This window comes from Tamandua tetradactyla, chromosome 2 (assembly GCF_023851605.1).
Source record: "Tamandua tetradactyla isolate mTamTet1 chromosome 2, mTamTet1.pri, whole genome shotgun sequence".
NCBI lineage: Eukaryota > Metazoa > Chordata > Mammalia > Pilosa > Myrmecophagidae > Tamandua > Tamandua tetradactyla.
Window position 1 is genome coordinate 97,288,423 of NC_135328.1, and position 27,531 is coordinate 97,315,953.

The 27,531-nt window shown below is 40.1% G+C and overlaps 1 protein-coding gene across 1 annotated transcript in view; it reads right to left on the reverse strand.

Moving 5' to 3' along the window:
* Nucleotides 1-27,531, reverse strand: part of DMRT1 (doublesex and mab-3 related transcription factor 1) — a 116,218-nt gene that overhangs the window by 50,628 nt on the left and 38,059 nt on the right. Inside the window, exon 3 of the mRNA XM_077148322.1 lies at nucleotides 12,638-12,921. Coding sequence (XP_077004437.1) covers nucleotides 12,638-12,921 — 284 coding nt within the window. The remainder of the gene's footprint in view (nucleotides 1-12,637; nucleotides 12,922-27,531) is intronic.

The following is a 27,531-nucleotide window of genomic DNA, read 5'->3' on the forward strand; positions in this document are numbered from 1 at the left end:
ACCAGGCACAGAGCAGGAATTTAATGGATGTTCATCAAATCAATGATCAACGAATGCATCAGAGGTTCGCATCATACTCCTAAAAATGATAGGGGTTTTTCACAACTCTATTTTTATTATTCTTCCACCATCACATTCCTAAATAGTAAAAATAATACAAATCTGCCTCTATTAGGCATTCCCTTGATTTGGGTCTTAGTTCAATTTACAAGGGATATTTAATAGGTCATAGAAATATGGACTCCTAAGAAATCTTAAAATTCTTCATCCATGTACTTAAATACTCTAAAAAGCAACTAATTTGAGATCATGTTCACAGTTACTTAACAGGGGAAAAAAGTAAGCTAATGGGCACACACAAAAAAAAAGACAAATAAGATTTTCTCCACCAGCCCTACTAAATCAAATCCAAAAGCTTTCAAACACTGTGATCTAATTATCTCATTTTCAAGCAGATTACAAAATCCCCAGATGCCTGTATTATTTACAAACCCGATGCTACTACATCAGGGACTAGGTAATGTAACAACCTCTGAAAAGCAACAGACTGATAATACACTTCTTTCTGCCTCTAATTCAATTGCGGGGCAATCCCTAGAGCACCTAGGCCCTTTCCAGGGTTTTCCAGCTTAGTTCAGATCAAACACAATCCATGTGAAAATGGACGACCCAGGACTTACAGACAAGTCTTGCAAAGGTTCCTGAAAATCAGAGGTTACCATTTATCTGGATTTCCCAGGGTGCCACGGTACCGCGTTGGCCAAGCTGAGAAAACAATCCCTTGGATTTTATCCTGGACCTAATCCCTGCTCCCAGATATCCTCTCAGGGTTGGAACCACCTGTTCCCCAGGACTCCATATTTCCAGTCTCAGCCTCTTCTGTAATATACACATTCTTAACCAGAATACTCTGAAAAAATACAGAATATTCTGTACAATGCTGTAGTCAAGGGTTATTTCTCAGCCACACCTCTCTCCATCTGCCTGGGTTTGACTTCTAAAGTTCCCACTATCTCCTTTTGCTTTTGCTCTGGACAAACACCTCTAGGGAATGCTGACATCACAGGCAGTGGGTCTTACAAACAACTGCCCCACCTCAAGATCAAAAGCATGCAAGTCATTAAACGCTTATAACCCATGAAACAAAACAGCAATTCCTTCTGGGAAAGGTGTGATAAAAATTAAATGTCATAATCATCATTTGTTATCATTTAAATTGAGACAACACATCAACTCCTTTGTGAAAGTGTTTGTAAATAAAGTGATGGTTTAAGAACGGAAAGCCAGGCCTGCATTCACCCAGGCTAGTGAGATCCAGGGGGCTAACAGGAAGGCCAAAGAACCTCGGCCTTTCCTTACAGGGCTGGCTGGCAAACCGAAGCTTCTCAGCAGGATTAAGAATATGCTGTCTCTGAGACTCAGAATTAGAGCCTGAAACTCAGAGTTAGAGCTCTGAAGCTACAAAAGCCAACATTACTCCACGCAATAACTGTTTAAAAAGTTGAAACAGTGATGAGATTTCATCTAGAGAAATGAATGAAGCTGATCTGGATAGGACTAAGATAAATTAGAATACAGGGTAAAGGATGATATGGTCCATATTTTAAAACTTCAACTTCTGTGTGAGACCAAAGGAACAGATGTTTATTTGGTGCAAAATTTATATTTCTGGTAGCACACCATCTAATTGAACTTGTATGGTCAGTTTATTCAAATACCATAATCACATGGAATCTTGAACAGGAAGACAGATCTTGTTGGTTTGTACAGGTTACTGTGATGCCCTGAAAAATTCCAGAGAAATTTGGGCAAAGAATAAAAATGTATTTGCAAAGTCCCCTTGAGGGACTGGGGAGAAAGGAGGAAATATTCAACTTCCCCATCTGGGGAATTCCTGATATTCTCACAAGCATTAGGAACAACCAATTTAATAGGCCAAGCCCTCAAACTCAGGGCTTGCCCCTGTGAAACTTATTTCTGCAAAGGAGAAGCTAAGCCTGCTTAAAATTAGACCTAAGCATCACCCCCAGAGACCTCTTTTGTTGCTCAGATGTGGCCTCTCTCTCTCTCTTTCTAAGTCAGCTCAGTAGGTGAACACACTGCCCTCCCCTCTTCATGGAACAAGACTCCCAGGGTTGTAAATCTCCCTGGCAATGTGGGACATGACTACTAGGGATGAGCCAGGTTTGGGTATCATGGGGTTGAGCAAGCCGGTATCATGGGGTTGAGCAAGTCTTCCCGACCAAAAAGAGGAAGAGAGAAATGAAACAAAACAAAGTTTCAGCGCCTGAGAGATTTCAAACAGAGTCAAGAGGTCATTCTGGATGTCATTCTTACGTATTATATAGATACCCCTTTTAGTTTTAAGTGTATTAGAATAGCTAGAAGGAAATATCTGAAATTTTCGAACTGTATTTCCATAGCCTTGATTCTTGAAGACAACCGTTATGACTACACAGCTTTCATAGCATGACTGTGTGAGAATGCCTTTTGGCTGGCACTCCTTTTATCCGAGTGTGGACGGATGAGTAAAAATATAAGGGCCAAAAAAATAAATAAATAATAGGGTGGGATAAGGGGTAAAAAAACCTGGGTGGATTGCAATACTGGTGATCAATGAGAGGGAGGGGTAAGGGGGATGGGATGGATGGGGCTTTTCCTTTTTCTTTTTATTTCTTTACCTAGAGTGATGCAAATGTTCTAAAAATGATCATGGTTACGAATACACAACTATGTGATGATACTGTATTGATCATATACTTTAGATGGACTGCATGATGCATTTAAATATTTAAAATTTTTTTAAAAAAAGAAAACGCTATCAAGGTCCAAAAGACTGGCTTATTAATTCTCCTCACAAGAGAAGAATCCAATGAGAAATTATTTTTCAGAAGAGAAAATTATAGACGTGGCTCAGACTTGAAACATCACTTAAGGGAGAGGAGAGTTCCCATGAGAGACAATGTGATCCCCCTCACCTTGCAGGAGCTTGATACCTTCATTTCACTGGCTTTGAACCTTCTTAGGCCCATCATAATTTTTGAGTCTTTTCAAGAAGATTCTCTAAGGCTGACCTTCCAGGCTGGCAGGCCCACCCCGGCTTCCTCCCTGTGTACAGAAGGCAGGACCTACTTGAGGTGCATGTGAAGGGTCCCCATAGACAGGCTGGACTGCCATGAGGGGGTTCACAGGACTGCCAAAGAAAGGAAGGGAGAGACCAAAGCACTCAGCTTGAGTTGAGTTAAACTGAGGTAAGCACTCAAAGAGGCAAACTGAAAACCCTACATCATTTCACTGCCATAGTAATCAGTGACTGATGCAGTGGTTTCTAGACTGGATTTTACAGAGCAGTAAAATGCAAAAAAAAAAAAAAAAAAAAAAAAAAATTTAATGGGCATAAGGTTGCCAACTTTTTATACTGCCAAGGAAGGGCATTTACAACGAAAGGAATCCTGTCATCCAACAGATCATCATTTTAGTTTTTTTAAAAGTTGGAAGTGTAAAGTCTCAATAAAGACAGTTTTTGAATTGATAATTTACTATTAAGAAAACTCACTTAACTTTATTTTCTTCATTTTTCTGGAAACCAGCACTGGTAACATTCTGCACATACAGCGGTGAAATGACACCTGTGGCCACCATTGCTGTCTGTACTGAATAATGCACTAAGAAAACATAAATTAAAACCAGAGGCATTTAAAGGAGGAGAAAAACATCATTTTTCTATGAAATGACCATCTCCCTATAAATGCCAAGATAAACAACTATAAATTATTAGAATCAGAGAGATCACTAAAGTGGCCAGATACCAAATAAATACATATCACCACAATGGAACTTGTATAAAAATAACCCTCTCAGTCATCAACAGGAATTTATTTCTTAGTTGTAACAGATGTACCACACTAATGAAAGGTGTTAACAATAGGCTGGTATAGGGGGACTCTTTATTTTATGCATAATTTTTCTGTAAATCTATAATTTCTCTAATAAAACATAAAAGAAATTTATGTCTGTATAATTCACCTTTAAAAAACCAAAATATAACTGTTTAAGAAACCAAAATATTGTCCAAAGCAAATACCACGTCAGTTTCAATTACCCTTTCCTGAGGAAAGAAATTGCTTTTCTAAATTAAGTAGATCTCTATAAATTCTTCTGTGTCTGCTCGCAAACACTGTCAGTGCCTGGCTACCCCCCACCCTTGCCCGCCACAAACAGGTTAAAGCCAGTCAATGTCTGTCTACCAACACGGAGTGACCAATAACCAAGTGGCTGTGAAAAGGAAGCCAGAGCTACTGTGAGAGACGGGACAGGGTGAGCAGCCCAGCAGACCAGGGGAGAGCACCTGACCCAGCTGAGAAGGTCCAGATTCCAGCCCTGGCTCTCCACTAACCAGCTATGTTCCTTGGGCAAATCAGTCCAACGTTAGCCCAGAATCACTCAGGAGTTCGAACTACCATATGCACGTTATCCTAGGAGCTCTTACGGTGCAGGCTAGCTGTCAGAAGAAAATGCAAAAATGTATCTGCCCACAACACCTTCCCAACCAAAAGAGGGGGAAAGAAGTATAATAAAGTAAGGCGTCACTGGCCAGGAGAGATCACGTGGAGTCAAGAGGCTGTTCTGGAAGCTACTCTTACACAAGCTTCAGTTAGATAGTGCTAATTGCCATGGTTTGCTAAGCCCCAATCAACATCACTCATGTTGACTTTTAAGAACACCTAGGGCTCGAACTGAGACTCTAGAAAGGATTCATCCACTAAGTTTGCTTTCCTGGAACATAACATTTCTGCAGGGTCCCTAAGTCAGATAAATTCTGAAACTCAGAGGGACCAGCCTCTCCAAGATTATCAATTAATTACACCCCCATATTCTTTAGTGTAGACAGCCCTTCTCAACATGAAAAAATCAGAACGGGTATTTCCCAAAGATCCCTATAGACTGGGCAAAGGATTAAAGGAGGGGGAGGTATGACAGAGAAAATGGTATTTAACAAATGAGTATGACTGCTGAATCACTATGCTGATATTCCTTCTAGCTTCCAGTGTTTCAGAGCAGCTAGAAGGAAAAATCTGAGATGGTGGAATGGTAGCCCAAGACAAACTCTGGGATCTGTTCTGTAACTGCTTGTTAAGGAGTGCTTTCAAAAGTATTGCTTTTTTTCTTTCTTTGCTTTGTATATATGTTGTTTTACAATAAAAAAGTTTTAAAAAGAATCTAAAGTCCCCAACTTTGCCTTAAAAATTGAAGCGCATTTTGCATTCTACTGCTTTCTCCCTAACATACCTGTTTTTTTTTTCATGTAAGAATATTTTAAAATAATAACCCTTAATAACAACTGTCTCCCAGGGAATGGGAGCCAGGAGTAAGCCCCGGCTTCACATCGCCCCCAGCCCTCACCACCACTGAGCTCTCTGAGTGGGCTGGACTCCCAATTGCACAGCTGCTGAGGGGTTGTGGCTGTTCCCCTAAAGCACATGCTTGAAAACTCCTTTCTTCCCCAAACCTTTCTAGCAAACAGGTTGTACTGATGAGAGTCACACAATGAAAGAGGAGGCAGTGTGAAAACAAAGCCCGGGCAGGCTGGTCATTAAGGACTGAAAACATGAGTGAGTGGTCAATGGATGGAGATTTCCCAGCCTGCCCTGTCTGGCTCTCTGGCCCCGGGGCAGGCTGAGGGGGGCTGCAGGCCCATCAAATCTGCATTTTCTCTCTGCTCCAAGTCCCACATGCCAGCCAGAATCTGGTTCCACTCCTGCCTGTACCTTAGATTTAAACACAGGGCTACTTGGATGATCCCCAACTCCCCTTCTCATTTTCTATGTGATAAGAGCAGCCTTCTCCAACATGTGCTTTTACAATTTTTGTCTACTAACACCCAGTAGGCCCTAAATGCATGTCTATTTAATAAATAAAACAAATGCATTCCAGCTAGGAGCACAATTGTAAATGGCAGCCATACCGACAGACCCTTCAGACTAGACCAAAATAGCCACCAAAAGGAATGCAATCCCCTTTGCAGTCATTTCCCCAAGTTTTGTTTGTTTGTTTGGCGTAAGCTTCCCAAAAGCAATCAAAACAGCACGTGCCCGAGAGCTGGAAAGATCTCAGGTGCTGCTCTGCACCTCACATTGACTTCTGCATACTTGATATGCACCTCTCCCTTGTCAGCCTGGTACAACATGTTTATTTAAGAGATAATACTGCCGTGGAGGAGTGCACAAGGCCATAAACAGCTTTTGCAGGCAATTAAATGCAGAAGTGAAATTGCGCCGCTGGTCAGCGGAACCAGCCATTCATTGTGAGTTTGTTCCAGTGTCACAAATGTTATTCCTGTTTCACAACAGGAGAGGAATCTATGATTAGGCCACAAATCTTCACACGCTGAAGACAGACCAAAGGCGATCAAAGCAGCTCTTAGGGTGCAGGCACGAACACCAAAGAGCCCTGGGTTTCTGGGATGCTGACCTGCAGTCAGCTATAGTCTTTACAGGGTTAGCACTTAGTTAGGTGCCCAGTAATTATCTGTGGCTTGCTTGATTTTATAGGGAGACTTGCAGGAACTCTCAGCTCTACAAAAAAAGTTGATGGCTTCTTTTGGAAAATAATTTAATATGCTCCCTACCAATCTCTAAATCTAGCTGAAAAATGATAATTATCTCCAGGAGAGTCCATTTTTCCTAGAAATCAGAAAGGAACTTTTTGTTGAAAAACATTTGCACTGCTCCCCCAACAAACAGTGAGAGTCAAAAAAGTCAATCCTGTGAGGGAAGGAGGATCACTTGAAAGATGATGACTTGGTCTGGTGAAGAGTTAAGGAGGGAAGCTGGGTCTTAGAAACGGAGAGTCAAGAAAGTGGATGAACACTGCAGCTAGAGGCAAGCTTGGGTCAGAAAGGGGGAGGCGTCAGTCAGAGGAGAGTGGCATGTGCTCTCTTGGAAGAGCACCTTCCCAAAAGGAGACAGAAAGCATGCAGCACCCACCCACCCTCCTCTAGGAAGCCTGCCTCCTCCATCTTTCAGAAAAGCACTGCCCTAAGAACAGAGCCAGAGTACCTTCCGGAAACAGCAGGGTCAGGGGGAGCTGTCCACAGTACAGAATCCCACTGCCTTTAAAATCATCTCTACTTCTGCTCTAACAATGATATCAATTAAAAAGTGAGTCACATTCAGGGCTTAGATGGTAAGTTCTTACAGAAATTACATTAAGTCCAGAGCAGTACTTGTTATTTCTAGATTTTGAGAGGCTGGGCTATACGTGTATAACCTGGTATTTTCCTGAAACTTTGGGTACCTGTGTGACATCTTCTAAGACTCAGAGGAGGAGTTCTGCAGTTCTGAAGATCAGCATTGCTACACACAACAACGGTTAAAGAAATTGAAAAAGAGATCAGGCTTCAATTAGAGATAAGAACGAAGCCTCTCAGTAAGAAGGACATCGTATCTTAGAACTTCACCTACTCTATGAGTCCAAAAAGAGGCTTATTTTGTCCAGAACCTAAATTTTCTGTAGCACATAATCTAACTCAACCTGCCTAGATAGATCATTTAAACAACCCAAACACAAGCAGCCTAGAATGGTAATGAGGACTTGTAATTCTGTAGAGCTTAATGTAATGCCTGGATACATCCCAGAGTATGTTGACCAGGTAATTTAAAAGTATTGGCAAAGTCCCTTGAGGGATGGGAGAAGAAATAAGTGTTCTAGTTTGCTGGCTGCTGGAATGCAGTATACCAGAAATGGCATGGCTTTTAAAAGGGGAATTAAATGAGTTGCTAGTTTACAGTTCTAAGGCCGAGAAAATGTCCCAGTTAAAACAAGTCTATAGAAATGTCCAATCAAAGGCATCCATCCAGGGAAAGATACCTTGGTTCAAGAAGGCTAATGAAGTTCAGGGTTTCTCTCTCAAGTGGAAGGGCACATTGGGAGCACAGTCAGAGTTTTTCTCTCATTTGGAAAGGCACATGGTGAACACATTCAGGGTTCCTCTCTCAGCTGGAAGGGCACATGGCAAACACGGTGTCATCTGCTAGCTTCTTCTCCTGGCTTCCTGTTTCATGAAGCTCCGCGGGAGGCATGTTCCTTCTTTATCTCCAAAGTTCGCTGGCTGGTAGATTCTGCTTCTCGTACCTATGTCATTCTCTGCTCTCTCTGAATCTCTCATTCTCCAAAATGTTTTCTCTTTTACAGGACTCCAGTAAACCAATCAAGACCCACCCAAATGGGTAGAGACACATCTCCTCTACTCCAGTTTAACAGCCACTCTTGATTGGGTTACAGCTCCAGGGAGATGATCTAATTACAGATTCGAACATACAGTATTGAATAGGGATTATTCTGCCTTTACGAAATGGGATTTTGATTAAAACATGGTTTTTTTAGGGTCCATACATCCTTTCAAACCAGCACAATATAGAACTATTAAATTTTACCACCAGGGAAATGCCTGATACTGTCTCAAACATTAGGGATTCCCAAGTCAATAGACTCTTGATCTTGAGGCTTGCTCTTGTGTAAGCTTATTTATACAGCTGAGAAGCTTAGCCTACCTATAGCTATGCCTAAGGGTTACTTTCAGAGGACCTCTTTTGTTGCTCAGATGAGGCATCTCTCTCTCTAAGCCCAACTCTGTAAGAAAAATCATTATCTCTTCCCTAACTGGGATATAGCATCCAGGGGTGAAAGTCTCTCTGGCAACATGGGATACGACTTCCAGGAACGAGGCTGGCCCTGGCAACATGGGATTGACCATGTCTTCTTGACCAAAATTGGGGAAAGGATTGTAACAAATAAGGTAACAGTGGCTGAGAGAGTTCAAATAGAGTCAAGAGGCTACTCTGGAGGCTACTCTTACCTAAGCTTCAGCTAGATATTGCTACTTCTAATGGGTTGCCAAATTTCAACCAAAACCATGTCTGCCAACCTTAAAGAACACCTAGGGCTTTATTTGAGATTCTGCAAAGGTTCCATGCACTATGATTACTTTCCAGAAACCTACAACCCACAGATGGGTTCTTGGGCCAGCCTCTCCAGAACGTCAACTGGTTCCATCTCCCAATCACATATTATTGACAGCTCTTTCCAATAAGAAAAAATTAGAATGGCCATAGCTCATTGGGAGAAAGATCAAAGGAGAAGGTAGAGTTCAAAGATAGGCTTTAACAAGTGAATCATTATATTGATATTTATCTCTAGCATCTTGGAGCAGCTAGAAGTAAAAACCTAAAATTGTGAAACTGTAATCCATACCAAACTCTGAAATCTGTTCTACAACTAATTGTTACAGTATGCTTTGAAATTTATTGCTTTTTTGTATGTATGTTATTTTTTGCAATAAAAAAGTGAGTCATCTTATCATCTAAAGCTGGGCATTCTAAAGCATACCCTTAATCTAATTAATATTTCTTTATAACTTATACATTTTAATGCAACCATTCTGTACCATTATGAACTTTATCTATGTGCTAAGTTTTCCATTTCCTAAACCAATTAAATTCTCCTCCAACCTTGAGGATAATCGTTCCATATACGTGGTTATAAGGGGAAAATTTAGGTTGCACAGAGGTTTGGGCTTCAGCCTTCTTACTGCCTACCCTTGATAATATATTCTCAAATGATAATCATTCCATATATGTGGTTATAAGGGGAATAAACATTTTTTTAAAATCCATGGACTTGCACAACACAAGCAATAAATCCTCAGTTAAGGCATGGACTATAGTCAACAGTACAATTATAAAAATATGCTTTCGTCAATTTTAACAAACATACCATATGCATGCAAGCTATTAATAAAAGGGTGGTATATGGAAATCCTGTATTTTTGAATTAAAAAAAAGAAAAAATCATTCCATATACATTCATACTTGGTACAGATTCATGTTTCATGGTCTTTTAATATACCTAAGATGTGTATTTTTATATCCCATCTTGTTTCAGAAAGAAAGAAAATCAGGAGAGCTCCGAGAACATGTCCAATGAAAAGTTAAAGGACTGAGGTAGAAACCCCAAACCCTAGAGGAGCAAAAAGGGCCTCAGTGTTGGTATTCAGTTTCTCCTCCAGTAAAGATTCATCTACAGACCTCAGAAGTCTCGGCTTATGAACGACAGGGGGCTCCCGGGAGGCAGTTCTGTAGCCCGTGTTTATTGCAGACCTAGTAATAATCAAATGGGCTGGAGCACACATTTAGGAGCCATACAGACATGGATTCAAACCCCAGCTCTTCCACTCGGTGGTTGCGTAAACCTGCGTAAGTTATCCCTCTGAGTCTCAGTGTCCTCACCTGTAAAAAGAGGGTAGTGCCATCTGCCTCCCAGGGCTGCTGTGTGGATTAACTGCTTCGTAGATGATAGTTATTATTATTGGTGCTTTTATTAGCTAAGAGAAATGGGTATCAACCATGATTTGTCATTTGAGGATATATTACCAAGGGGAGGCAGTAAGAAGGCTGAAGCTCAAGCCTCTGGAAAACAAGCTGATGTGATATCTGAGGGTCTCTCCTGGACCTCTACTGCTCATAGGGGCACCCGCGTCTGTCTCAAGTCCATTAACTGATAGTCCTAGTGCATCAAAACCACATGCGACACGCCGACAATGGGAGCAAGGAAGTTTAACCGAGATTTCTCTTCCACTCTTGCTAGCAGGCGGGCCTGTCTTTGTCAAGCTTCTCTCTCTCGGAAGAACTTGCCTTTAGCGGCCCCTCTCCGTGCACAAAGCAACTGGGGCAGCTCTCCGAGACCAGGTAATGGTGCTACTCCAGGGAGCTCCTCCCGGCTATCCCTGAGAGTGAGGACCTTGGTATGGGAGCTCCAAGAAAATCCAAGATCTCTGTCATACCTTTCCCAGATTTTCAAGGGACAGTAAGTAGAAATAGTGTCAGGCATCACATGCCATCTCAAAGATTCTGACAAAGCAGGAAGGTCAATTGATGTAGCTCTCAGCTGTAAAGATGATCTTGAGCTATATCTATCTCTGTTTCACAAAAACACTTTGACTTTTTCTCTCTCATCCTTTATCACAAAAACCAACAATTTCACAGACCCTCCTTCTTACTTTTCTCCCCAAATCTAGGAGACAAGCAGAAAACCAGACACTCTAATTGTAGCCCATGGTTCTTAAGAATCTGCAGGTCAAGCTGTTTTTGTTTCATTTTTGCTTTTTCAGAATTGAAAAATACATTTCTTTCTCCTTTCAGGAAGGAGATTCTTTAATAGAAATCAACCTACAAATTGCCACAAATCATCAAATCCGATTGACTGGCACTTTAGAAATGCCTGAAGAGGTCCAGCATAGACTATCCATCAAACACCCCATTTCCTTTACACTCACCTCACCTCCCCACTCCAACACCAACATGCTATAAGCTCCCTTTAAAAACAAATATGATCCTAAAAATGAAATATACAGAAAATGTACAAATAATTGCAACCCAGAGGATTAAAGATGATATTTTTCTATGTTCAAGAAGTCAAATCCCTCGAGGATAGTTAGAGAATCCAGAAAGTGGGGTGACTTGAACATTAACTTCTCCACATCTAAAAAATGCCAAGGCAAAATGAAATAGAATTGCTCAAAGGAAAATTTCAACTCATTTTTTTTTTTAAAGTGGGCATAAGAAGGTCAAAGATTTGCCCTAAACTCCCCAATAAACATGTGGCATTATGTTGGAATCAAATCCCACTTGAGAAGGACTGAAGCACGGCAAATGCATCCAAAATGAAAACTGTTCTCACAGATTTATAACATCTCATTGGAGAAAGAGGGCTTGGAGGTGTTGAGCTTAACCTCTCCCTACATACACCATGCTGGCAGTGTGATAATTCAGCCTCTGGATTTCTGAGCCTTGAATCTGCTACTAAAATGCTAGTAAAATGGAAATGATTAAGATAGAGGAAGCAGAACAACTCTACACAAACTCTCCCCAAATATGAAAAGCTCTAGATTGTACACTATTTTTTTCTGACATATAACTTTTTTTATTTTAAACTATTTTATTTGAAGATATTTTCTTCTATAGTTCTGTTTGTATACTATTTTTAAAATACGTATTTAGAGTATGAAAGTCTGATCTTGATCTTCATTCCAAGTTAAAAATGCACCCACATTGGCCCAGTACCACAGCAACCTAATTCCTTTTCTTACATTTCTTCCATGAAGACATCCAGATCATAACACTTCTCCTTCCCAGGGTCGTCACTAAGATTACTGCCACCCAGGAGACTGAACCCAGCATTTCCTAAACTGCGCAAAAAAAGCGAGGAAGGCTGGAGAGGGTGAAGCTGCATACAGTAAAGCTACCTGTGAATCCAATGCTGGCCCACTGGGTACTTATGCAAAACAACACTGAAAAATGAAAAAAGTAAATTTGGTTTACTTTTTAATGCATTTTTCTCTACAAATTCTTGTGGCCAATCGCTGGGGTTAAATGACGTCATCAGTAGAGTGAAAAAAACTTCATGGTTTGCATAAGATGCATACACATGTGCGGTAAGTTTGATGTGTATATGAGTGATGGTGGGGGTAAAAAAGAGATAGTATGAAATAAAGATAGGAGAGAGAGAGAAAGAGAAAGAGAGAGTTTGTTTGTGCGTGCGGTTTTCACAAATACAGTTCACTCTCTGGATAACAGCATACCTGCCACTGGTTTCCTGTCTGACCAGGCACGTAAGGTGCTGGGAGGCTCCTAAGGCTGTTCTTCACAGGGGATCCCCCGATGGAGCTTCCCACGTCCCCGGAAGAGGCATCGGCAGCCAAGGCCATGGAGTACTGCGGGTAGTTGTACAGATTGTTGTAGTAAGGAAACAGAGGCGGCTGGTAGAAGCTGCTGTAGTAGGTGGAGTCGGAGACCAGGTCCGGTGTGTTCTCCACGTGCCCTCTGCTGGTGACAGCAGGGATGTCCTGGGTGACCATACGGCCCTCTGGAGATAAAAGGAGCACACAGTATTAATGCGGGCGTCCACAAACCTTTACCTCTAAATCCTGGCAATGCACCTGCCTTTCTCCTCAACATCTTCAGAGCAACGGACCTAAATATGCAGGTGTCAAAACTGCTGCTTCTCCCGTAACCAAATAAAAGAGAGTTTCTAAGATTGGCTTAACTCTGGGGGCACAGCTGAAGGACTCTTGCTGATTATTTTTAGTGAGAATACCAAAAAAAAAAAAAATTAATTACATAAAACCTGGGCTAATAACGCCTACCCAGAAATTCCTATCCTGGTGTTAAAAATCAACTCTACTTAGCCTGGCTGTCTACATTCTCACAACCAAATTAATCGAACTTCACTTCAAATAAAGTAAATAAAAAGCCCAGTGTGCTAACTATGGGAGTCACAGAGAGGTCAGAAAGTCAAAGCAAGAGGTTAAGAGTTTAAGCAAACACTGTTTCCTTAACTTCCTTCCACAGCTCATACTGCAGCCTTCAGAAATCTGGACAATGGTATAGACTGGAGTTAGACAAAGTTGGGGTGTTTTTTTTGCGAAAGGCCAGAAAATAAATAATGCTTTGTGAGCTGTGCCGTGGCTGTCTCAATGTGGTCATGTTCCAACAAAACTTTATTGACAGAGATCATAAGTGGTGGGCTGATTTGGTTCCTGGGCAGTGGTTGCTTACCCCTAGTCTAGACTTTAAACTACGCCAACTCCAATAAACGAATGAATGCACTCCTAAGTAATCCATCCATTCATCCATCCATTCATCCCACGGACATTTATTAAGCAATAAGTGCTGGCCCAGCACCTGAAGTGGCTGTAAGGTATCAAGACTGACCCTGCCCTCAGAAAATGTAGAATCTAAAAAAAAGGATATGATTAGATTATAAATAACTTCAATTATTATACACAAGGAAGGAATGATTACTCTCAGCCTATGGCAATCCTGAAGACAAGTGAAGGAAAAAAAGAAAGGAGGCAGGGACAACTGCCAGGGAGCTGCCGGTGTAGTTCAGGAAGACTGCAAATATGAAAGAGGGGAGCCGGTTGCAGGGGCATCTGGGAGACGAAACTTGATAGAACCAGAGAACAGAAAGGATGCCAGGTATAAGATGCAAGACACGGCAAAGAAATAAGAAACAAAAGGCAAGGAGAGCAGGAAACCTGGATGTGGTAGAGGAGGGACTGATCAGTGCTGCCTAGAGCACTGAGATGCCAGAGGAGCGGAGGGAGGGTGAGAAGCTGTAAACATGCTCAGGGGTGAGGCGAAAGGTGGAGCAGCGTGTGGGGAAGGGAGGGCAGCGGTTATGGGAGAGCGTGTTCTGAGGGAGGCAAAGAGAGCTAAGGCCGGGACAGTGACGTGAGGAGAGAACACAAGGTGACAGAAGCCAAAGGCCACGGGGCTGATGGCGGGGGCAAGCTGCCGTGTCAATGGCTGCTAAGGGATCGAGCAAAAGTGGGCCTGGAAGAGACCAGCAGAAGATGAGGTCATTAGGACCTTGTGGTTTTAGGAGAGGAGAAGGCGCAGAAGCCAGCCTGTAAGAAACTAAGGAGCAAGCAGGCAGTGAGGAAGCACAAGAGATGAATACAGATAACATCTGTCTCTCTCGCCAGAATGTAAGATCCAGCTAGAAGGTACCACACTCGCTGCCTGATCACCGATATCCCCGGTCCTAGCACAACACCTGCCATGTGGTGATGACTAATAAGTATCTGTGGAAGGGATCAGAGAATTACAGATTTCCAAGCAGCTTGGCATCAAAAACAAATGTGAGGGGAAAAAACAGCAGTTCCAGAGAGTAACAGATCTACCAAAAAAATATTTTTTTTTCCTTTTTAAAACACAGAGAAGGCTTGAGAGTAACTAGGCAGAGGAGAGGATGAAATGCCCAGCACCAGGCATGGCCCAAAGAAAGCGCTCAGAAATGAGGAAATGTGGAAAGAGAAAGGGAGAAGATGCAAGGGAGGCATAACGAAAGCGCCAGCTGTAGGGGTGGAGTGAGATCTGCATTAAAATACATTGAAAAGCCTCATTTTAAAGTCAGTAATAGGAATCTACGTTTTCTCTGAAAGGATACCAAACCCATTGACCTCAGGCTCCTATAAATGCAACTACCAAACTGCTATTTAAATTCTATTTCTCTTCCTTTCTTCTCTTCTCCTCTTTCCAGTTAAGGAGAAGAGGGATTCCAATTTCATTAGCTCACATCGCCACCTCTCCCTGTCTGAAGAGTTTTAAGTCATTTCTCTCCTTCTGAACTTGCCGTCTGATCCTCTTCTCATTTTAAATACCAATTTAATGGCACAACTGGTGGTTTTCCTCATTTAATTCCTTGTTTTAAATATCGCATCTCATAAGGGATGGTGGTGATGGTGAAACAACATTGTAAATGTAACTAATATCACCAAACTGCACCTGAAAATGGCTGACATGGGGGATTTTGTATTATTTATATATGTAACCACAATAAAAAATTTTAACTGAAAAAAGGTTGTATAAAACTGATTACAAAAGCCTATGAGAATAAAACTTCTCAAAAAGGAGAAACTGTAGATACTTAAATCAGAAAAAGGAATAAACGACACAACCCTACCACCCATCAGAAGCATTTCTGTTTGATGTACAATCTCATGGACATTTAGGAAGGCATTTTAGATGCTTATCCCTGTCCCTGTGATGGAAAAACTGGATGCCCCTTAGGACCAGCCCTTCAAAAGCAACATTCTTAATAAAAAAAACCCAAATACAGTAGCAAGCCAAGAATGAAAGAGAAACCCAGGGCACTGTTCTTGAATTTCGGCAGTACAGGTTTAGTTATGACCCTTTTCCCATGCCTCAGTTTATCAAGCAACAAAATGATGGCAGTAATAACTCTGGAGGTAATGAGAGAACTGCTTCTATAAACACAGAGTAAACCTCAAATAAAATGCTCAGGTCAGGTCAAAGCAATTATTTGCTTTGTTACAGCTGACTGTAATTAGCTAACAATGCCATCACTTTCCCACTTAACCTGCATTTTATTTCCTCTTCCAAATTACAATGAGCTTTCAGAATAGAGATGTATGTTGCTGAAAAGTTGTTTCATTCCAACAGTTAAATAATAGAACCATTTGAGCTTTATAAGATTAGATACCTTAAATAATTTGCACTCTTAACATTTTTAAGCACTGTTAAGAGGAGACCATTTAAAGAGTGCTACATTTAAAACTCATCAGTCTGCATTTAAAGTTCCAATTAAAACTACGGTCACTTTTTAAAAACCGCTTTATGACTCTCAGCTATTCTGTGCATGCTACTAGTGCATGGACATTCCCTACGCTGAAATAAACACCCATCCAACTGCACGTGTCTAATCCAGGGGCTAGCAAACTGTGGTCCCCCAATCAGCAACATCACCCTCACCTGGGAACTTGGCAGAAGTGCAGATTCTCAGCTCCACCCACTCCTTACTGAATCAGAGGCTCTGGGGAGGGGCACTGCGATCTTTATTTTAACGAGCCATGAGGAGGTTCTGCTGCACTCCAAATACTGAGAACCCATGGTCTATTCTAAAAATTCAGAGCAACTACTCCATGCCTTACCCTAAAAATATGTGATACTGGCAGAGCCCTGACTGCATTATTGCCACAGCCCTGACAAACAAAAGAATACAAATGAATTTCATCGTGTAAAGAATTTAGGCTTCTACCTAAATCACTGCAGAGCTTGGAACGCAAGCTATGTGCACTGTGTGTATGTGGCTGCCAAATGGTTTTGAAATGTGGCCTTTCTTCATTTCTTCTAACCACAAAAAAAGTTCATCTACCAAGCACTTATTCCATTTGACAAAAATTTCTTAAGCACCTACTATTTGCCAGGCATTCCACTAAGTGCAAAACTGCAGAGTCAAACTATAAGCAACCTCATGAGGCTTTCGGGGCAATATGGAAGAGCAGATAATACAAAACATTTATTTTTGACCTTAAGTTGCATTTCTGTGTACTTACATTTGATTCATTCATTAAATATCTCATGGCAACTATGTCCAACCATTGCTTTAGATGTCGCCAAAGACGCAAAGAAATACTAGAAATATTTCATTCATGCTTCAGAATTTGCCACCAACTTGGGAAGGCTGGGTATAAGCTAAAAACCTTCAGAGCAATATCTAATCACCATGAAGACAACACAGATGGTGTCACCAGATGACTCCACAGTAGGGTGTCAGCAAAGGCCTGGGGAGAGACTAACCAGGATAGAGGCGCATACAGCACACAGCAAGAAGCACTCAAAAAGAAGAATGACTGCAAAAGAGGCACAAAGCAGGAAAAAGGCAAGACATCTTTCAGGGACAACGACCAGATGACCCTGGCTGGATAGAGGAATCCACATGAAGGAACAACGGAGGACAAGCCTGGAAAGGAACACTGGGATCAAACTGCCTCAAAAGTTATGGGTTATCCTGGAGCTAATGGGAGTCAATGAAGGTTTTGAGAGCAAGGAAATAACATAAAAATGTTTTAAGAAAATTAATCTGATTCAAGCACAAAAAAGATGGATCTAGGAGAATAAGGAGGCTCTTAAAGACTCCAGGCACGAAGAAGTAATTACAAGCTCACACAAGGGAGGCAGCAGAAACTGGAAAGATGGAACCTCATGAAAACCACTGGCATGTCTAATATTTTTGGAATTCATTTCAAATGACCAAGTTACACTGTCAGTACATCCTGAAACCAACCTCCCTTCCTGGCTCCTGTGCATCGGCTCCTGTGCCACACTTGCTCCGGCCTGAGAAAGCCACCGATCCTCTCCTGGAATGCGCGAGAGCAGGAATATAAGCAGAGGACGCTCTCCCCCCAGCCTCTGCTAGAGCAAGGATCTTGGCAGAATTCTCCAAAGAAAACCTAGAGACATTCTGTTCAACAGTGAGATTCTGTCAAAGCTAGTAAGTCAGACTATATGTCCCTGTTACTTCGTGATAAACCTGAAAGTAAGATTTCCAACTTCTAAGCCACAAAACACATAAACCAACCATACAAAATTGAAATATATAACTTCCCCAAAAAAGTATTTTTCTATGTACAAACTATTAATGAATTTTAAAAGGATACTACTCCTAACCACAACCCATTCTGAATCTCAGAAAAATCACAGCAAAAATTGACAGTGGGCTCCATAAATCTGAGCTAAATGCACCAATATTTATCAGGTCCCTTGTCCTTTGAACAACTCACGCCCATTCCATGCTGAATGTACACCAGGACAGAAACTGATAAATCACATGCTAAGTATGACTAAGTACAAAGACCAAAGATGTATAGCAAAGAGGAAACACTTTAATGAGTTTTCTGGATCTCATTCCATATTTTTCTAGGATAAAAACTGCCCAGGTTGCTTGACGGTGTTAATAATAAAAAGCAACAGCATTGTTTCTAAGAAAATGTGGTAGCTTTCTTCATTTTCCTCAATCCCATACAAAATTATCAATCTGTAAATCCTCTCTCAAGATGCAAGTGGAAATATGAAGTTCAGTAGTTTCGAGTGTTATTACTGGTACAGTCCTGATTTGTGCTATAAGGAAGGAAGAAAGATCAGCAGGACTAGATTCAATAGCTAGGAAAGGCAGCAGGAGCTGGAGAAGTATACATGTGGAAAAATTCCCAAAATAATTTACCCCTCAGACCATAACAGAGATGTCTCCCCTCACACCTGTCTGCAGAGATGTCATTTGCAGAACTGACCACCTCATACTCTGAAGCACATAATTGTGGCTCTGTGCATTTATTTACCTTCCTCATGTCCAGTCTCGGATAGGGCCTCACAATTCCTCTGCTACTTGTTTTTGCACTAACACATGCAGTGTGAAATATGATTCACTCTTTCATGACAGATCAATACCCACACATAATAAATACCCTTATTGATCGGGCAGTGTTATATGCTGACTTTCAGGCCCACGGCATATTAATAGTAGTTAACCTGTAATTAATTTTAAGGTATGCAAAGGCTACTCCCCCCACCCTTCTTTAGTGTCAAGATTCCCAGAGCTGTTGCACTTGGAGGCCTTGGCATTCTAACCTGGAGCCATAATCCCTTTTCAGTGACAAAACTAAATTTCAAAGTTTTTTATATAAAAGAATAAAGGGCACAATGAAACCAAAATTTACAATTTACACTTTTTAAAAAATTTTGTATTAATAAAACCAATCAACATACAAACACAAACATTCTTAACACGTGAACATTCCATACTTGGTGTGCAATCAATGGCTCAAAATATCTTCACATAGTTGTATATTCATTACCACGATCATTTCCCAGAACATTTACATCACTCCAGAAAAAGAAATTAAAAGAAAACAGAAAAAACTCATATATACCATACCCATTACCCCTCCCTCTCATTGACCACTAGTATTTCTCTCTACCCAATTTATTTTAACATTTGTTCCTCCTATTATTTCTTTATTTTTAATCCATATTTTTTACTCATCTGTACGCACCATAGATGAAAGGAGCATCAGACACAAGATTTTCACAATCACACAGTCACTCTGAGAAAGCTGTATCATTATACAATCATCTTCAAAAAACATGGCTACTGGAACACAGCTCTACATTTTCAGGCACTTCCCTCTAGCCTCTCTAATACACCTTAAACTATAAAGGGGATATCTATATAACGCATAAGAATACCCTCCACGATAACCTCTTGACTCTATTTGAAATCTCTCAGCCACTGATACTTTCTTTTGTCTCATTTCTCTCTTCCCCTTTTCAGTCAAGAAGGTTTTCTCAATTCCTTGGTGCTGAGTCCCAGCTCAAGGGAGGTTTACATCCCTGGGAGTCACGGCCCATGTAAAGAGGGGGTAGGCACTGAATTTGCTCACCGTGTTGGCTGAGAGAGAGGCCACATCTGAACAACAAAAGAAATTCTCCTTGGGTGACTCTTAGGCCTAATTTTAAGTAGGCTTAGCCTATCCTTTATGGGGATAAGTTTCATATGAACAAACCCAAAGACTGAAGGTTCGGCCTATTGATTTTGTTGTCTTCAGTGCTTAAGAGAGTATCAGGCATTCTCCAAATGGGGAAGTTGCATTTTCCCCCTTTCTCACCATTCCCCCAAGGGGACTTTGCAAATACTTTTAATTCACTGTTCAAATCACTCTGGGATTTATCAGGGTATCACTCTGGACAAACCTACAAAATCTCATGCCCTACTCAATATTCCATGTACTTATGGTGTTAAATTAAACTGCCCATATAAATTATATTAGGAAATGCACTAGTCAAAATACAAACTTTGAACCAAAAGAACATTTTTTGCTTTAGTCTCACAAAGAAGTTGAAGTTTCAAAATATGAATGACCATTTGTTTTCAACACCCTGCAACACTGACATTCCTTTCTTCTTCCTCATGCAAGAACATTTTTTAATTTGTACATTTAGTCACTATCATTGAACATTCTAGGCATTCCTAGATTACACCATCTCAGTTTTTATCATCTATCTTTCCTTCTGATTTCATTTGTGCCCCCAGCCTTCCTCCCTCTATCATTCTCATATTTAGCTTCATTCAGTGTACTAACATTATTATACTACAGTTAGGTAGTATTGTGCTATCTATTTCTGAATTTTTACAATCCGTCCTATTGTACAATCTGTATCCCTTCAGCTCCAATACACAATATCAAAAAAAAATTTTTTTAAACCAATTATCCAATATCTACCCTATTTCTAGTTCCTAATGATCTCTGTTCTTAACTGAAATTTTCCAAGTTCATTCATTAATGCTAGCTCATATCAGTGAGACCACACAGTATTCGTCCTTTTGTTTCTGGCTAATCTCACTCAGCATAATATTCTCAAGGTCCATCCATGTTGTTACATACTTCATAACTTTATTTTGTCTTAAAGCTGCATAATACTCCATCCTATGTATATACGACAGCTTGTTTAGCCACTCATCTGTTGATGGACATTTGGACTGTTTCCATCTCTTGGCATTTGTAAGTAGTGCTGCTATAAACATTGGTGTGTAAATGTCCATTTGTGCCTTTGCCCTCATGTCCTCTGAGTAGATACCTAGCAATGGTATTGCCAGATCATATGGCAATTCTATATTTAGCTTCCTGAGGGACCACCAAACTGCCTTCCACAGCAGTTATACCATTTGATATTCCCATCAACAGTGGCTAAATGTGCCTCTTTCTCCACATCCTCTCCAGAATTTGTCATTTTCTATTTTATAGGGAAGTTGAACATCTTTTCATGTGCCTTCTGGCCATTTGTATTTCCTCTTCTGAGAAGTGTCTGTTCATGTCTTTTGCAATAATATATTTTGTTGTTGAGTTAAACAATCTCTTTATACATTCGGGATACTACACTCTTATCTATATACCGTTTCCAAATATTGTCTCTGATTGTGTAGGCTGTCTTTTTACTTTCTTGACAAAGTTCTTGATGCACAGAAGTGTTTAATTTTGAGGAGTTGCCATTTCTTTCTTTCTTTCTTCAATGCTTGTGCTTTGGGTGCAAGATCTAGGAAACCACCTACTATTATAAGATTTGTAAGATATTTCCCTACATTTTCTTCTAAAAGTTTTATGGTCTTAGAGCTAATGTTTATTTCTTTGATCACTTTGAGTTAATTTTTACAGGATATGAGATATGGATGCTCTTTCATTCTTTTGCATGTGGATATCCAGTTCTTTAGGCATGATTTATTGAAGAGATTCTTCTGTCCCAGGTGAGTTGGCTTGACTGCCTTATCAAAGATCAGTTGTTCACAGATGAGAGGGTCTATATCTGAACACGCTACTCAATTCCATTGGTCAGTATATCTATCTTTATGCTAGTACCATGCTGTTTTGCCCACTGCACCTTCGTAATATGCTTTAAAGTCAGGTAGTGTGAGACCTCCGACTTCATTTTTCTTTTTTCTTTCTCAGGACTTTTTCCGCTATTCAGGGCACCCTGCCCTTCCAGATAAATTTGGTTATTAGTTTTTCTATTTCTGAAAAGTTAGGTTTTTGGGATTTTAACTGGTAACGCATTGAATCTATAAATCAATTTTAAGTAGAATTGATATCTTAAATATATTTAGTCTTCCAATCCATGAACACGGTATGCCCTTCCATTTATTTAGGTCTTCTGTGATTTCTTTCAGCAATTTCTTGTAATTTTCTTTGTATAGATGTGCTGGTTTGAAAGGATGTATGTCCCCTAGAAAAGCCATGTTTTAATAAAAATCCCATTTCATAAAGGCAGAATAATCCCTATTCAATACTGTATGTTTGATACTGTAATCAGATCATCTCCCTGGAGATGTGATTTAATCAAGAGTGGTTATTAAGCTGGATTAAGTTTCTGGAGTCCTATAAAAGAGGGAACATTTTAGAGAACAAAAGAGATTCAGAGAGCGCAGAGCAGAATGACATAGCCACAAGAAGCAGAGCCTCCCAATCAGCGACCTTTGGAGATGAAGAAGGAAAATGCCTCCCTGGGAGCTTCATGAAACAGGAAGCCAGGAGAAGAAGCTAGCAGATTATGCTGTGTTCACCATGTGCCCTTCCAGATGAGAGAGAAACCCTGAACTTCATCAGCCTTCTTGAACCATTGGACATTTGTATAGACTTGTTTTAATTGGGACATTTTCTCAACCCTACAACTGGAAATTAGCAACTGATTAAATTCCCCCTCTTTAAAAGCCATTCCGTTTTTGGTATATTGCATCCTGGCAGCTAGCAAACTAGAACAATAGGCCTTTTGTATCCTTACTTAAATTTGTTCTTGCATATTTTATTCTTTTGGTTGTAATTGTAAATGGAGTTTTTTTCTTGATCTTCCCCTCAAATTGCTCGATACTAGTTTATAGAAACACTACAGATTTTTGAGTGTTGATCTTGTAACCTGTCACTCTACTGTACTCATTTATTAGCTCTGATAGTTTTGCTGTGGATTTTTCGGGTTGTTCGACATACAGTATCATATCATCTGCAAACAGTGAGAGTTTTACTTCTTCCTTTCCAATTTTGATGCCTTGTATTTCTTTTTCTTGCCTAATTGCTCTGGCCAGAACTTTCAACACAATTTTAAGTAACAATGGTGATAGTGGACATCTGTCTTGTTTCTGATCTTAGGGGGAAAGTTTTCAGTTTTTCCCCATTGAGAATGATGTTAGCTGTGGGTTTTTCATATATTCTCATTATCATGTTGAGGAAGTTCCCTTCTATTCTAACCTTTGAAGTGTTTTCAACAAGAAAGGATGTTGAATTTTCTCAAATGCCTTTTCCGCATCAATCGAGGTGATCATGTGGTTTTTCTCCTTTGATTTGTTGATACGGTGTATTATATTAATTGATTTTCTTATGTTGAACCATTCTTGCATACCTGGGATGAATCCTACTTGGCCATGGTGTATAATTCTTTTAATGTGGTGCTAGATTCTATTTGAAAGAATTTTGTTGAGGATTTTTGCATCTATATTCATTAGAGAGATTGGTCTGTAGTTTTCTTTTCTTGTAGTATCTTTGTCTGCCTTTGGTATGAGGGTGATGTTGGTTTCATAGAATGAGTTAGGCAGACTTCCCTCCTCTTCAATTTTTTTGAAGAGTTTGAGCTGGATTGGTACTACTTCTTTCTTGAATGTTTGGTAGAATTCACATGTGAAGCCATCTGGCCCTGGACTTTTCTTTTTTGGGAGCTTCTTAATGACTAATTCAATTTCTTTACTTATGATTGGTTTGTTGAGATCATCTATTTCTTCTCAAGTTTATTTTGGTTGTTCATGCCTTTCTAGGAAGTAGTCCATTTCATCTACGTTGTCTAGTCTACTAGCATAACATTGTTCATAGTATCCTCTCATTACCTCCTTTATTTCTGCGGGATCAGTGGTTATGTCTCCTCTTCCATTTCTGATTTTAATTTTCTTTCTTTGCATCCTCTCTCTTCCTCTTTTTGTCAACCTCGCTAAGGGTCCATCAATCTTACTGATTTTTCTCATAGAACCAACTTCTGGTTTTGATTTTCTCAATTGGTTTCATGTTCTCAATTTCATTTATTTCTGCTCTAATCTTCGTTATTCCTTTTCTTTTGCTTGCTTTGGGGTTAGTTTGCTTCTTTCTCTAATTCTTCCAAGTGGACAGTTAATTCCTTGATTTTTGCTCTTCATTCTTTTTTTTTTTTCATTAAGTGTTTTAACATAATTATATTACAGTTAGGTAGTATTGTGCATTATTTACAATTGCAAAGAGATGGAAACAGCCAAAACGTCCATCAACAGACGAGTGGCTAAACAAACTGTGGTATATACATGCGATGGAATATTATGCAGCTCTTCATTCTTTTTTGATATAGGCATTTAGGGTAATAAATTTCCCTCTTAGTACTGCCTTTGCTGCATCCCATAAGTTTTGATAAGTTGTATTTTCATTTTCATTTGCCTAGAGATATTTACTGACTTCTTCTGTAATTTCTTCCTTGACCCACTAGTTGGTTAAGAGTATGTTGTTGAGCTTCCATATATTTGTGAATTTTCTAGCCCTCCACCTATTATTGATTTCCAACTTCATTACTTCATGATCTAAGAAAGTGTTTTATATGATTTCAATGTTTTTAAATTTATTGAGACTTGCTTTGTGACCCAACATATGATCTACCCTTGAGAATGATCCATGAGCACTTGAGAAAAAGGTGTATCCTGCTGTTGCGGGATGTAATGTTCTATAAATGTCTATTAAGTCTAGCTCGTTTAGTCTATTATTCAAATTATCTGTTTCTTGTTAATCCTGTCTAGATGTTCTGTCCATTGATGACAGTAGGGAATTGAAGTCTCCAGCTATTATGGTAGATGTGTCTATTTCTCTTTTCAGTATTTGCCTCATGTATTTTGGAGCATTCTGGCTCAGTGCAAAAGTATTTATGATTGCTGTGTCTTCTCGTTCAATTGTTCCTTTTATTAATACATAGTGTCTTTGTCTCTTTTATTTTACATTTGAAGTCTAATTTGTTGGATATTAGTATAACTACTCCTGCTCTTTTCTGATTGTTTTTTGCATGAAATATCTTTTCTCAACCTTTCACTTTCAACCTGTTTGTCCTTGGGACCAAAACGCATCTCTTGTAGACAGCATATGGATGGGTCCTGTTTTTTTTAATCCATTCTGCCAATCTATGTCTTTTGATTGGGGAGTTTAATCCATTAACATTTAGTGTTATTACTGTAAGGGCAGTACTTTCTCCTGCCATTTTTCTTTTTAGATTTTATATGTCATGTCTAATTTTTCTTCTTTTTACCTTTACTGATAGTCTTCATTTCGACACTCTTCTCCACACTTCTTTCTCCTATCTTTTCCTATCTGTCTCTAGTGCTCCCTTTAGTATTTCTTGTAGAGCCAGTCTCTTGGTCACAAATTCCTTCAGTGATTTTTTGCCTGAAAATGTTTTAATTTCCCCCTCATTTTTGAAGGACAATTTTGCAGGATATAGAATTGTTGGTTGGCAGTTTTTCTCTTTTAACATCTCAAATATATTATACCACTCTTTTCTCACCCCCATGGTTTCTGCTGAGAAATCTATGCATAGTCTCACTGGGCTTCCCTTGTATGTGATGGACTGCTTTTCTCTTGCTGCTTTCAAAATTCTCTCTTTCTCTTTAACATCTGACATTCTGATAAGTAAGTGTCTTGGAGTATGTCTATTTTGATCTATTCTGTTTGGGGTATGCTGCACTTCTTGGATCTGTGATTTTAAGTCTTTCATAAGAGTTGGAAAATTTTCAGTGATAATTTCCTCCATTGGTTTTTCTCCTCCTTTTCCCTTCTCTTCTACTTCTGGGATGCCCACAACACATATATTTGTGTGCTTCAGGTTGTCATTCAATTCCCTGAATCCCTGCTTATATTTTTCCATTTTTCCCTATATTTTCTTTTGCATGTTGGATTTCAGATGTCCTATCCTCCAGTTCACTGTCCTATTTTCTGCCTCTTGAAATCTAAAATTATAGGTTTCCTTTTTTTTTCATCTCTTCTATTGTGTCTTTGATTCCTATAAGTTCTGTGACTCGTTTTTTTAGACTTTCAATTTCTTCTTTTTGTTCTTCCCTTGGCTTCTTTATATCCTCCCTCAATTCATTCATTTGATTTTTGATGAGATTTTCCATGTCTGTTTGAACATCTTAAAAAAATTAATTGTTTCAACTCCTGTATCTCATTTGAATTGCTGGTTTGTTCCTTTGACTGGGCCATGTCTTCAATTTTCCTAGTATGATTCATTATTTTTTGCTGGCATCTAGACATTTAATTTCCTTAATTAATTTATTCTGGAGATTGTTTTTACTTTGTTTACCTAGGATTTTCTAGCTGGATGACTTTGTTGTCTATCTGTTCTTTGACATTCAGTTCAGCTTATTCTAGACCTCTAGCTTACATTTTGTTTAACAGATCAGAATTTTTCAATTCTTGTTTTTTGTGTCTTGCTCTGCCTATATGGTGCTTTTTTTTTTTTTTTTTTAACCTTAGGAAGGTCTACTTAGGTATTATAAACCCAAGTCAGATTTTCCCAGACCAAACTGGCCTCCTCTCAGGAGAAAACAATCACCTGCATCAGTTTTCCCTGAGGGTGAGACCCAGCAGGTTGAAAGACTTTCCTGTGAAACCTCTAGACACTGTGTTTTTCCTATCCTACCCAATATATGGCATTTATCTGCCTGTGGGTCCCACCAACATGAGGTGATAACTTCAGCAGACTCTCCCTGCTGGGGGTGTGGTTGAGACAGAGGAGAGGTTGTAGACTGGCTTTAGCTGCTTCAGTTTTCCAGACCCTGGGGTCTGAATTCCTTAAGGGGGGATTCCACCTGAGCTAGGCCCAACTCCTGTCCTGGGGAAGGCACAACCTCCAGACAAACTCTCAGACAAGCTTAATTCTGCCCTTGCCTGGGGCAGTTGGAGCCTGAGAAGCCTTGCAGCTGTATTCAAAGAGCAGTCAAGCTGTAGAAACACAGCCACAAAAAAGAGAAGAACAAAAAATCCTTTTCAGAGCAGGACCCCTGTTCCTTGGATTTGCCAGTCAAGAGCTTAAGTTGATATGTTGCCCTGTCTGTCTCCAGGTCCTCTGTGCCCTCTCCTTTCCTTCATGGCCCAGACCCTTTCAAGCATTTTGTGCTGTGCAATCCCAAAAAAAAAACCTCTGTTTTTGTTTGTTTGTTTCTTTTTCCATCAGCCCTGCTCCCTCTGCACCAGGGCAAAACCCAGCAATCTCAGCTTTTACTCGAGGTTCAGCTGAGCTGGGGGCCTATTTTTAGTAGTCAGAATTTTTTAATTAATTCCATAATTGGCGCTTGGTTCTGCTCAGCCCTTGCTGCTGGTAAACTCTCTTTCCTTTCCCCTCTGGGAAGCAGCCTGTGGGGGAGGAGTGCTGGCCTCCGCAGCTCGGGGAATTCACAGTTCTGGGTAGGTTCGCAGCCAGTCCAGCTGGTCCAGACTAGGATATGCTGTGTGTCCAGTCGCTGATATGGCCCCAGCAGTTGTTCTCTACTGTTCCTGGCTATTTATTAGCCGCTCTGGACAAGAAACTAAATCCCACACCTCACTAAGCCGCCATCTTGGACCTCACAATTTAC